Below are 12,930 nucleotides of genomic sequence, written 5' to 3'. Positions count from 1 at the left end.
AGAACACCACAAGAGGGCACTTGTACTTGAATTTTTACTATGGTTGCTTAGGTGGAATAAATCTGAATTTTTTGCAGCCTTGCTGGTTAGACTAATCACTGTAAGCGTTGTGTATAGATAAAATCTAAAAACTCTGCTGCTGTAATAAATCATTAAACTATTATTTATTGATATTGCATAGCATAAAGTGACAGAAGAGATGTAATCACATTTGTTAACTTATAGTACAGACGGGACAGGGCAAACTCAATGGCTCATATATGAAGACAATGCCCTAGGCTGGAGGACCTGGAATGTGGCCACTGACCTCTCTGAGATATATCTGCTACTCATATTTTTATATCTTTGATTCCTACTAACTCAATTGCAGTCCATTCTATGATAACATTGTATCAATAAATTCTTTGTCCTCTCTAACCTACCCAGCTGCTCTAAAACCACATTTCCAGAGCAACATCTGGAAATTAGAGAAGGTGAAGACAGAAAAATGAGGAATCTACAAATATCCTAAATATTTTTCTCAAAAAGACTAAGCTTTAAACCTAAAGGAGGTAGCCTTAAAGTAACAAGTATTACTGCTATTACTGGGACTAAGGGCTAGCTAGAAATATTAAGAATACTACAGAAATGAAAATAGCTACATTATTGCACATCTGAGCATTGTGTAAGTGTCTACTCAGATATACAAGCAAAGAAAAGAATACTATTTATATTTTACTGTAGTTGATAGAAACAAATTGTGTTAATATTGCAACTTAATATTCATATCTGATCTAAATTCTGAGATGTTTTTCTTAAAACATAGAAAAATTTACTGCAATACATCATAGTGCAAAGTATTTTTCATTTTCCAGCAGAGAATCAATTTATATCCATAAATTTATACCAATTAATGAAAAATTTAAAGTTTAATGATTTTTATACTTGGCCTCCTATTCTGTATAAATTGGAAAGCAGAGAGGGAAAGGTTATTTTGTAGCTACATTTCATATCTGAGGCTCCCTGGAAATCCCACCCTTGTTTTAAAAGTGTTACTGCTGTCGTTTTTCTCAAGAATGATGGGGGAAGAGAAATGTGGATGGAAGATCCTACCAAGGAGCAATGCCCAGGTATATACAGCTGAATGAATAACATCCCAGACTCTCCCTTCATCAAGCAAGTAACATATGATTAAAAAACTAGTAAACAAACAAAAATTCATTAACAGACTTTCACTTCTGGCCATGCTGCAGTAAACGGTACCAATTTACCATTAAAAAAAAAACAAACAAACAAAAAAAACCACCACCACCGCCACCACCAATAACAAAACCCCCCTCAAAACTGGAAAAACTACATGAAATAGATGACTTTAGACACTGGAAAACAAACAGCAGAAAACTATGGTTCCCAAAAAGAAAGGGAAAAAAAATGAAAGGATTAAACATTATGTTCATCCCAGCTTTCTTCCTAAAAGCACTTTCTGAGCCAAGATGCAGAATGGGGCATTTTCAAAGGGGAAAGAAAAAGACAATTTCAATAAGGAGATAAAAATCAGAGTCCAGAGAGTCTGAATCACTTGAATATCCAAAGTAAAGTACTACAGAGGAAAAAATCTCCTTAGATAAGTCTCTAAAAAATCTGTGCAAGGATCCCCTAAATATATGTGACTGAATAATGAGCCAACTATATTTAGGATAAAATTTCACAAGGCTGAGAAAGAAAAACCAAGAGATCATAAGTCAAACATTTCCCAGAGTTCACAGGGAGCTGGAAGACAATCAAGCTCCAGAAAAGAGTATCTTTTCTGACTACACTGGCATTCAGGAGAGACCTGAGAATGGGTCAGGCCACAGCAGTTAGGAAGCTGATACAGCAGGATCACAAGTTCAAAGTCAGCCTCAGCAACTTGGTGAGGCCCTAAACAACCTATTGAGTCCCTGTCTCAAAATACAAAATAAAAAGGGATGGGGGAGGTTGCTCAATGATTAAGCACTGCTGATGTCAAAAAAAGAGAAGAATCAACATTTGATCAAATGCTTTTTCAACAAGTATTCCAAAGCAATACAATAGTTAAAAAAGTATATTAAATGGCTCTTGAACAACTTCATATACATACAACAAAAAACCCCCATCTTGAAAATAGAAAACAAGCCCTACTCAGAGACTAAATCTGTTGGCATCTCAATTTTGAATTTCCCAACCTCCACTATGGTAATAAATTTGTTCATAAATTACACAAACTAAGTTAATTTGTTGTAGCATTGCAGAAGGACTTAGATGTTCTCTTAGTAACAGGATGTCTTTCAATGCTTTAGCTCAGAAAAACACAGTACATAAAAATTTATTCAAAATGAATCATCAACATAAATGTAAAAGCTGGGGGTAGAACAGAAGAAAACCTTGGATAAGCAAATATTTCTTAGAAAGGATGTCAAAATCACAAAACAAACAAAAAATGATAAAATGAACTTTAAAATATAATTTAAAAATGAAAATCAAGTTACAGACTTATAACTATTTATAAACATATGTCTGACAAAAGGGTAATAACCAAAATATAGAGAACTCTTTACAAAGAATTATTTCAATTCAACAATAAGAAAACAAATAATCCAATTAAATAATATAGAAAAATTGAATTAAAAAGTAAAAGGACACACAAATACATCTATATATCTGCAGAAAAATTCTCCAGGTAGTCTTGAGTCAACTGAGGTCTCCCCTCTTTCTTGCTGTAGTTTTAAAGAATAACTGTAGAATATGATGGGGATGCTATATCCTGAAATAGGAAGAGACTAGCTGAAAAAGTATAAGCTTTGTCCAAGTAACCTTCTGCTATGGTCTGAAAGTTTATGCCTCTCTAAAATTCATGCTGCAATCTAATCCCCACTGTGGTGGTATTAATAGGTGGGGCCTTTAGAAGCTGCTCAGGTCATGAGGGCTCCACCCTCATAAATGGGATTAGTTCCTTTATAAAAGATGCATGAGGCAAACTTGCATCCCTTTCAAAAGAGGAAAACATAGCAAGAGGGTGCCATCTTGAAAATAGAAAACAAGCCCTCCTCAAAGACTAAATCTGCTGGCACCTTGATTTTGAACTTTCCAACCTCCACTATGATAATAAATTTGTTCACAAATTACTCAAACTAAGATAATTTGTTGTAGTATTGTAGAGGGACATATATGCTCTCTTAGTAATGGGATTTCCTTCAATGCTTTAGCTCAGCAAATCACAACATCCCTGGGTATAAAACCCAGGATTGGCTGCATTTCAGGGACTCAACCACAGCTTGAGTAAAGCATATACAATCACACTGCATCCATCAAGAACAGCTTTCAGTTCTGGTGTGTGATGAATTTTAGACTTCTGTTAACCTTGCTCTTTATCTGTAGAAAATTTGTTTCATGTAATTTGTTGTATATGAGTTTGTTGTGTCTTAACAGTTAATAACTAGTACCCAGTAAGCCTGCTTCATAACAACTGGTAAGCAAGCATAAAGAAGCTCTAAACCATTAGTCATAAGGGAAATGAAAATAAAACTATAATAAGATGCAGTGACAACACTTTAAAGTGGGTAAACTTTAAAAGACTGAATTTGACTTGACTTTCCTATGTACATATATAAATACACCACAGTGAATCTCACATCATGTACAACCACAAGACTGGGATCCTAAGTAGAATAAGATGTACACCAGGGTCTGGGGTTGTGGCTCAGTGGTAGAGCACCTGCCTAGCATGTGGGTTCAATTCTCAGCACCACATATAAATAAATAAATAAATAAATAAATAAATAAATAAAGCAAAGCTATTTAAAAAAAAAAAGATGTACACCATGTTTGTATAAATATATCAAAGTATGCTCTACTGTCATGTGTAACTAAAAGGAACAAATAAAAAAAGCAATAAAACCCCATAGAATTGGAACTTAAATTAAAAAAGAAACTAATATATCAACAAAAATAGTAATTCTGAATTTAAAAAGTTACAAAAATTTTGGAGGACACTTTTGAGAGTCTTATGATGTAAACATAATCTTACTACACAATCTGATAAGTCCATGCTAAATAGTAACATCAAACTGAAAACATGTGTCCAAAGACTAAAATAATAATGTTCATAGCAGCTTTCTTCATTATATCCAGAAACTAGAAACAATCCAAATGTCTTTCAACTGGAGAATCAATAAATTAATTGTGGTATATCCACACAAGGAAATATTACCCAGAAATAAAAAATAATGGATTGTTAATATACGGTACAAACATACATAAATCTCATAAACATTCTGAGTAAAAAGAGCCAGACACAAAAGAATGCATATGATAAAATCCTATTTATATAAAATTTATAAAAGAACAAATTAATATATAGTGACATAAAACAGATTTGCAGGAGCTGGGATTATGGCTCAGCTGTAGAGTGCTTGCCTCGCATGTGCAAGGCCCTGGGTTCGAGCCTCAGCACCACATATAAATAAATAAATAAATAAATAAATAAATAAATAAAAGTTATTGTGTACAACTACAAAAAATAAATATTTTAAAAAATAAAACAGATTTGCAGCTTCCTGGAGCTTCGTGTAGAAGGTGGGATTGTCTCTACATGGGAATGAGAGTCCTTTGACAGTACTGAAAATGCTGTCTTACTTGTGATGTGGTCATACAGTTGTTCCACATATGACAAAAAAACTTTCTAACAGTTTATTTAAAATAGGTAGACTTCATTGTATGTAAGTTATACCTCATGCAATATGGCTATGAAAGATAAATACAAAACAGATAAAAACATATCATCAGTAAGCAGACAAGAAGGAGGAGGAGGAGGAGACACAATACAATGCATGAACTTTACAATCTCTGGTAAAGAAGGGAACAGGGAGATCTGACTCAACAAGGTGCAATTCCCAATCCTCCTCACACCCTCTGTATAGATGACTGTTGGACAAACAGAGCAATGAGTCTTCCTAGGAGAGGGAAGGGCTGAGCTGAGGGCTGCAGCCGACTTGACAACCATTCCCCAATGGAAGGTGGTTCAGTGCCAACCAGATTACAAGCTTCTTTAAATATATTTTTAATAAAATCTGAGAGAGACAACTCATACATTCTAATATGGAGTCCCACCCATACACACAACCTTTATTCTCAAAATATAAAAATATGTGTACATAAATAAATCACCCGAACCTCAAACTATGGTATGGAAAGCAAGATAACTAAGCAGATATTTTTAGAAGTAGTTTTGGACAGAAGTGCCTCAGCACAATTTAAAAAAGAGACAACCATGGGGGAAAAAAGAACAAAAAGAAAATATAAAGAAAGTTAGTCTAGAATAAAATACAAATTTTATTCCACTGAATTTTACTAGAGAGAACTATGACAAGTATTTCATGATTTAAATTTATCTCATAAAATTAATACATTAAATTAAAAGCTCAAATACAAGATGACAAAATAACAGTGAAATCAAAAGAAAGACTGCAAAGCAAATGAAATAAATTTAAGACAAAATAAATTTTACATCAGATAAATTAGAAAAAATAAGAAGCAGAAGAGGATTCTGGAATTTTAAAAAAGAAAATGCTTGAGAAAAATCTCAAATAGGCTAGAAAAAATATATGTAGATATAATACAAGGCAAATTCTCTGAAATGAAAAAACAAGTGAATATACACTAGTGCAAGAGCACTTTGTGTCTCAGGAAAATCTGATTCAGATGCGTAGCACTTAAGCTTATTCAAATTAACTTATGAGTCCTAGCGGTAAAAGAAGAATTCTCCCCTTCATCAGGGTGATTTCCCCAGAGATACAAAATATGTCCTCCAAATACTATATCCAGACAAAATGATGTTCACATAAAAGTGCAGAAATTCTCAAACATGAAAAGACTTGGGTTTCAAAGCATCCAAAACTCTTTCCGATTACAGAACCAGAAGATTAAAGCTTGAGGACTCAAAGAACTCAGAACATAGAAATAATACAGAGTTCAGGGGTTCTCATGGACTCTGTCTAAATATTTACATATTAAATTAAATATTGTAGGAATTATTGCCTCAGAATTAAATGTAAAAACTAAAAATCTTGAAAATATAAAATTTATAAATAATAAGTATTTGGTGGTATAAACAGAGAGGTGGGAGAAAATGTGAAGGTATTAATGTCCTCAACTTTCATGACCTAAAACTGAAACTTGTATTTCAAAAACGGGAAGTCCAATATCTCTTAATGTCTCTTATGATCTATTTCCTCAATATCTGAGACCACCATTATAAAACATTATCTCTTATGCTTAAAACAATAAGAGCAACAACTTTTATTTCAAATTCAACAAATGTTCAGTTTTACTTTAGTTTCTCTTTCTGAGGGTACATAAGACAAAATTAAAAATTCAATATTTCGTTTATAACAATGCACAAACATAACCTTGGTAATATTTAATTTATACATTGTTATATCAATATAAAGTTTCTGCAATAACATTCAATTTAATGTTAGCAATGTTTATTTCTAATGGAATTTGAGGCGATGGCCTTTGCCTTCTTTTAAAAGACTTCCTCTGTATTACTTGAGCTCTTTATAATAAGCCAGTGTGATTTTTAAACTGTAAAAATGCAAAGTAATTCTCCTGCAAATACAAAGAAAAAGGTCTTTCAATTATCTTTTAGAACTAGAACCAATAACACTTTCCATCACATAAACCTCACTGGAGCTTCATACTCTGTTAATATTTGGTATAACAGAGAACACAAATTTACTTGAATTCATTACTTGTTCTTTTATTTGATCTGTGATTTTTTTTTCCTTATGCCTTGCCAGGTCTGTTAGGAGACAGAGAAAAATTGGATTCCCAGAATAGACAATAAAAATAAGACAAGATGTTATTCTTTAGTTTTTATCAATCCGCCCTCTAAATTCTAAGATTGCTATAAAGTGTTGAAAAGAAAATGCAGTACCTAATTAGTTAGTTGTGATAATGAAAGCAATTAATTAGTTGTGATATTTAAAGCACTAACAGTAGATTTAGAGTCTTGTGTTACATGACATTCCTTTTTAACACTGTATCCTGAAGGCCCAGTAATATTAATTTTCAGTAATATTACTCTCAGCAAAATAGAAAAAAAACACCTAACTTATTTCTCTCTTTTGGTCATTTAGCCAGTACCAGGTTGGCTTGGCCTTCATGATCATTTATGTCACTATGATGATGAACTATATTTGAAAGTCTCATTCAAACACATTGGTGATGTTGATAGTTGATGCAATTATGAGTGTCAGGGTTGGGGTTTATTGGAACTCCATGATTTATGAATTCTGCTGTCAACCTAAAATTGCTCCATAAAATAAAATTCATTACTTAAAAATCTAAACATGCTATTTAAAATAGAGGTTCTTTTTTGATTCATATTTTCAAAGAATAAATTTAACCACAAAGTTAAATGTTTTTTCTCGGCAATGACAGTTTCAAAACTGGCCGTGTTTTGTGGTACAATCCTCCCTGTCTTTCCAATTGATGGAAACCCAACTTCAGCCTTTCCTGGAGATGATCAAAGTCATGGACACTGGCAATGCTCTTCAGGAAATGGGAGCCAAGTATTTTTAGAGGCTTCACACAAGTCCAACATAAAAAATGGGCCACAGAGTGCATTTCATTCATCTTGTAAACACATAGCTTTGCAGATCCAATCCTTTTCAACTTTCTCTCCAATAAACCCATGATTAGGAAAAGCTCCTATTTAATATGCAAAAAAAAGCATTCTGAACAAAGAAAATTCTTGGGGCTGGGATTGTGGCTTAATGGTATAGAGTGCTTGCCTAGCATGTGTGAGGCCCTGGGTTCGATTCTCAGCACTGCATATAAATAAAGAAAATAAAGGTCCATTGACAATTAAAAAAAATTTAAAAAAGAATGAAAATCCTTTAAGTAAAGGACAATATGATATCAACATTTGGGGCCTGAGGTTGTGATTTACCACTGGATAAATCATTTTCCTACCATACTCTAGCCCTGGATTTGATCCCTGGCACCATAAAACAAACAAAAACCCAAATATTTTAAAAACAAGATTATAACCTATTATTTTTAGAATTGCACTCCATGTGCTACTTAGATCTGTATTAATATTTAAGTTATTATGTGTATGATTTTGACTAAATACATTATTCTCATTTTGAAATGTCCTGATTACAAAAATTATCATATATATGGATATAGATATGAAGAAGTGACCAGAGTATGAACTTTAACTTTCCCATTTCTTACAGTATTACATGATGTTGAACAGTTCCACACTCTGTTAGTTTTTATTTCTTCCTCTATAAAACTCAGATTGCATGCCCTTTCTACCTACTAGAATTGTGTAAAAATAAATTAAATGAAACAATGCATGTGAAAACACTTAGAAAAATACAAAGCAATTTACTTAAGTATGTACTTATAATGTAGACAAACTCTTCTGTTCTGGTGGTCATGGGGTTGTTTGGATAGAAACAGTAAAACATGTATATGAATGATTAATTTTAAAAAAAGAATGCCTTCAATTGATAATTTATATCCCTGTAACACTTTGGGGAAAATGATACCAAATTTATATTTCCCTTAACCATCTGCATTTTACCATATCCTCATTTTACATGTTTTTTATTGATCTTAAATACACTCTCTGAAAATCTTTGTATATACTTTTGTCTAATTAGATCAGTTCCTTTTATTTTGAAAAGTCCTAATTATTAGAAAATTCTTTCTTATATAAAAACATAACATGCCAAAATTTCCACTACTATTACAATTCTTCTTACTGATATTCCAAGAACAGACAGAATGCTTTTTTAGTATATCCTAAGCAGCATTCTCCATATCTGCCTCCCCTAAAAACATTCATTGAGCTTCTCTCCTTTCTTCCTTTCACTATTTCTCTACATTTTTGCAATTCTACTGGAGAATCCTCTTGGAAGTTTCCATCTGGTTTGCTCTGAACTCTGCCCCATGTACCCACCATTTTGTTCATTTTTCTTTGTATCCTTCCACTGTAATGAACACTGTCCATGAGTACAACTATATGCTGAGTCCTTTAGGTCCTCCTAGAAAGTCACTGAACCTGAGGATGGTTCAGGGAATCCTTGATGCAGCAATCAAGAAGTTGATATGATCTCCCCACTTACAAGAAATCAAATAGAACAGTACATGAAATAATTCATTTCCATAATAGGTAATGATTGCAATGTAAGAATAAAGACCACCCTTCTCTGAAGTACATGACCCACATGACATCCATCTACCACTTACGTGACTGGTCTGTAGATCTCCTTAACACCGATGAACTGAAGTTGTTCCATGATGTCTGGAATACTTGCACATCGGGTAAGATTAATTCTTGGGTAATAAAGAAGGTATGAGAGACACATTTCACTCCTAGTGCTCAGACCTCCCTGAAATGGAGATATTTTAATTAGCAAAATATACATTCCACCAAGTTTGAGACACATAACACAAAAGACTCCAATATCATGCAAAAGTATCTTCCAATTCCAAAACATATTATGTTTCTACATCTTTTCATTACACATAATATTCAATTTATTAAAGTGTGTATCCCCACACAATCTATGGTTCAATGTTGTATGTTCTTGAACTTTACATACATTTCACATTACATGTATCCTGTGCAAACCTGCTCTTTCAATCAATACTGTGTTCTTCAGATAGATTCATGTTAACATGTGTAGTTTTATTTAATTGATTTTCATAACAATATGCTATTTTGTTATATGGAATATGTAATAATGTATTTATTTATTCTGCTTTTGATGGGTATTTGAGATGTTCCTCTTTTTTTGTACCTGTGTTATTAAATGTTACTATGAATATTGTACATATTTCTTTCTTGGAATACATTCTGCCAATGTTACCCCAAGGGTAAATCTGCATAGAAACAGAACTAGGCAGAGCATATGTAAAACTCCAACTTTACTAGGTTATATATTTTTTTATGTTATGTTTCTCTTCAGTTATTTTACAAACTTACACTCCCATTAACTGTGAATGAGTATTGCAGTTTTGACACACTAGAAATACAACTTAAAATGTTGCCAATATGGTGGGTTTAAAATACCCCATTCCTGTTTACATAGGCATAACCCTATGTTCAAAGAAAATTTAACATATTTTCCTATGTGAATTATTTACTCATGTTTTAATTTCTGTGAATTTTTTGTCTTTCTCTCTGTTCTATTATATGCTTGTCTTCTGTTAGTGATTTATGGAATTTCTTTTATATGCTATATATTAATACTTTGTTAAATCTATGTATTAAAATATTTATTTTCAAAATAAAAATTGTCTTTTCATTTTCCTAAGAGTATCTTTTGGTAACAAAATGCTTCAAGGCAGCTAAATTCATCAGTTTTTTATTTATGGTTTATGTTTTTAGTTTCATTGTTTAAGAAATTCTTTACTACTCAAAGGTAATTTAGATATATTCAAACATGTTTCTTTCAATTTTTGTTGGTTGGTTTGTTGGTTGCTACTGGCAATTGTACTCAGGAGCACTTTACTGCTGAGCTATCACCAGTCTTTTTACATTTTTATGTTGAGACAGGGTCTTGCCAAGTTTCTTCTTTTTTATTTTTAAGAGAGAGAGAGAATTTTTTAAATATTTATTTATTTTTTTTTAGTTTTCGGCAGACACAACATCTTTGTTTTATGTGGTGCTGATGATCGAACCCGGGCTGCACACATGCCAGGCGAGCGCGCTATCGCCTGAGCCACATCCCCAGCCCTTGCCAAGTTTCTTGAGGCCTTGCTAAGTTGCTGAAGCTGCCCTTGAACTTGTGATCCTCCTACCTCAGCCTCCTGGGTTGCTGAGATTACAGGCATGCACCACTGTGTTCAGCCTTCCAATGGTTTAAAATTTTGCTCTCTGCATTTAAATATTTAATCTATCTGGAATTGATTTTTTTATTTTTTGAAATGAAGACTCAATTTTATTTTCGTCATATGGATACTCAATAGTGCCAGCATCCTTTAATGAAAATTCCACCCTTTCCCATTGATCTGAATGCTCTGTCTGTGGGTCTATTTTGGGAAACCCAATTATTTTCCACTGTTAACTCTGAATCTAAACCACATTGTACTAATTACTACAGCTTTAAAATAACCTTCATAACTAGTTAGTTTATTTCTCATCTTGTTCTTTTTATCGGTCTTGCTTATTGCAAATCCTTTGCTCTTTTAAGTAGATTTTAGAATCAACTATTTCCATATACAAGCTAAAAATGAAAACAGTTTTTAAAAATTAAAAAAAAAATAGGAAAAGATGAAGAAGAAGGTGGCTAGGTGAAGATTTTTTAATTAGGATACCAAAAGCTGTAAACCATGAAAACATTCTAAATTATTTTTTTACTGGAATTATATCAAATCTAATTTCATAAAATGAGCTGGTGGGAGGCATTCTGTCTTTTTGTGTTTTGTGGATGAGACTGAGCAAGGCATGAATTATCTCTTTTTGAAGGCTTAGCAGAACTACTCACTAACTCCGTTGGGACTCGATCTCTCTTTGGGTCAGGCTCTAGGATCATGTGGTTCCTTCTTCTCTTTGAAGTCTAGATTTATCTAAGCCCAACTGGAGTCATCAGTTAATGACCCATGTCTTATCATATTTGGTGAGGAAAAGCTAAAAGACTAAGGACAGCTTTTCATGAGAGTCCATAAATTATACTGCAGTTATTACCATAATATCAGTAATTATTTAGTAACTAAATCACCTCTGATTTCACCTTTAGGATGTTTCATGCTCAAGACTTTCCAGACTTTTCTTTTCAAATAAAAATGGTTTCTGAATTTGTTCTTTAAAGACCAAAGGTTATTCTTCAGCTTCATAAGTGAACTTTAATTATCATAAAAACCTTCTTACCCAAGTCATCCCGACTCTATCCCTGGTGTTGTATCGACATTCAGTAATTAGGTTATCTCCCTAAAACATAAAAGGAAAAGCTTTCAGGCTGAAGCTTTATGCTGTTTCATTTGTAGACCAACAATCAATACATGCTGTATGAATGGATGCTTCTAGAAGTTTGATTCAAGAGAAGATCAGGCAGGTCAGAATCCACAGTATTCTAGCTGGATAATTTATATGACAAATGAAGAGTTATTTTGCACAGCTACTGAGAAACTATTAAGTGATATATACATGTTTAGTCCTTAGTAGAGATTAAATATTTAATGAAATGTTAGTCATAGATCCTAAGTATTGTGATTACTTATTCATTTACATTATTTTATGTAGTCATGTCTTTATCATACAACAGAACTTGTAATGATTTATTGTTTTCATGATTTCCAACCTTGAACTTACAACACCCATGCAGAATGTATTTATGGCTCCTCATTCAGGAAAGTGGACAGAACTAGGAACAACCATTCATTGAAGCAGAGGCTGCCATCTATGGGCAGTGGCCCCTAGATTTGCTTTACCTGCCCTGCTACTCAGAGGACTGAGAGGTCAATATCCTATTCATGCAACCATTAAGGAAGGTCTGAGATACCACCATAAAACTGATTGGATGTAAGGAATAATCCATAAAATAGTGAGGTCCCTCTTCCTCTTCGTAGTTTTTCTGCTCTTCACCTTTTTTCCTACACAACCTCTTGTGCTGTGACTTCCCCTGGCAGTTCACCCCATCTAAAAACCCTGTATCCAGCATTATGTAGAGAAGATGTTAATGTTACAATCACTTAATAAAAATTGTATAAGAATCTGACTTTTAAGAATGCATCAAGGGTAGAAAATTGTGCAGCTACTGAGCTTGAGGGCCATGGAATAATACATTTGAGAAAATGAAGCATCATAAAATTAAAGGAATAAAAAGGTGTCACGGTTGTAAGATGTGAGATTTTCTTCTATCCTTCTACCATAACCTCATTTGTTGTTGCAAGCAGGGGTGCACAGCAGAG

General features: G+C 33.1%; 1 protein-coding gene across 1 annotated transcript in view; it reads right to left on the bottom strand.

Moving 5' to 3' along the window:
- Positions 1-12,930, bottom strand: part of Moxd1 (monooxygenase DBH like 1) — an 80,700-nt gene that overhangs the window by 5,599 nt on the left and 62,171 nt on the right. The window contains exons 9-10 of the mRNA XM_005329761.5: positions 11,891-11,950; positions 9,265-9,407 (exon numbers count right to left, since the gene is read on the bottom strand). Of these exons, the coding sequence (XP_005329818.1) occupies positions 9,265-9,407; positions 11,891-11,950 (203 nt within the window). The remainder of the gene's footprint in view (positions 1-9,264; positions 9,408-11,890; positions 11,951-12,930) is intronic.

This window comes from Ictidomys tridecemlineatus, chromosome 8 (genome assembly GCF_052094955.1).
Source record: "Ictidomys tridecemlineatus isolate mIctTri1 chromosome 8, mIctTri1.hap1, whole genome shotgun sequence".
NCBI classification, from domain to species: Eukaryota; Metazoa; Chordata; class Mammalia; order Rodentia; family Sciuridae; genus Ictidomys; species Ictidomys tridecemlineatus.
Note: the sequence above shows the minus strand (reverse complement) of the source record. Positions and strands in the feature narration are given on the sequence as shown.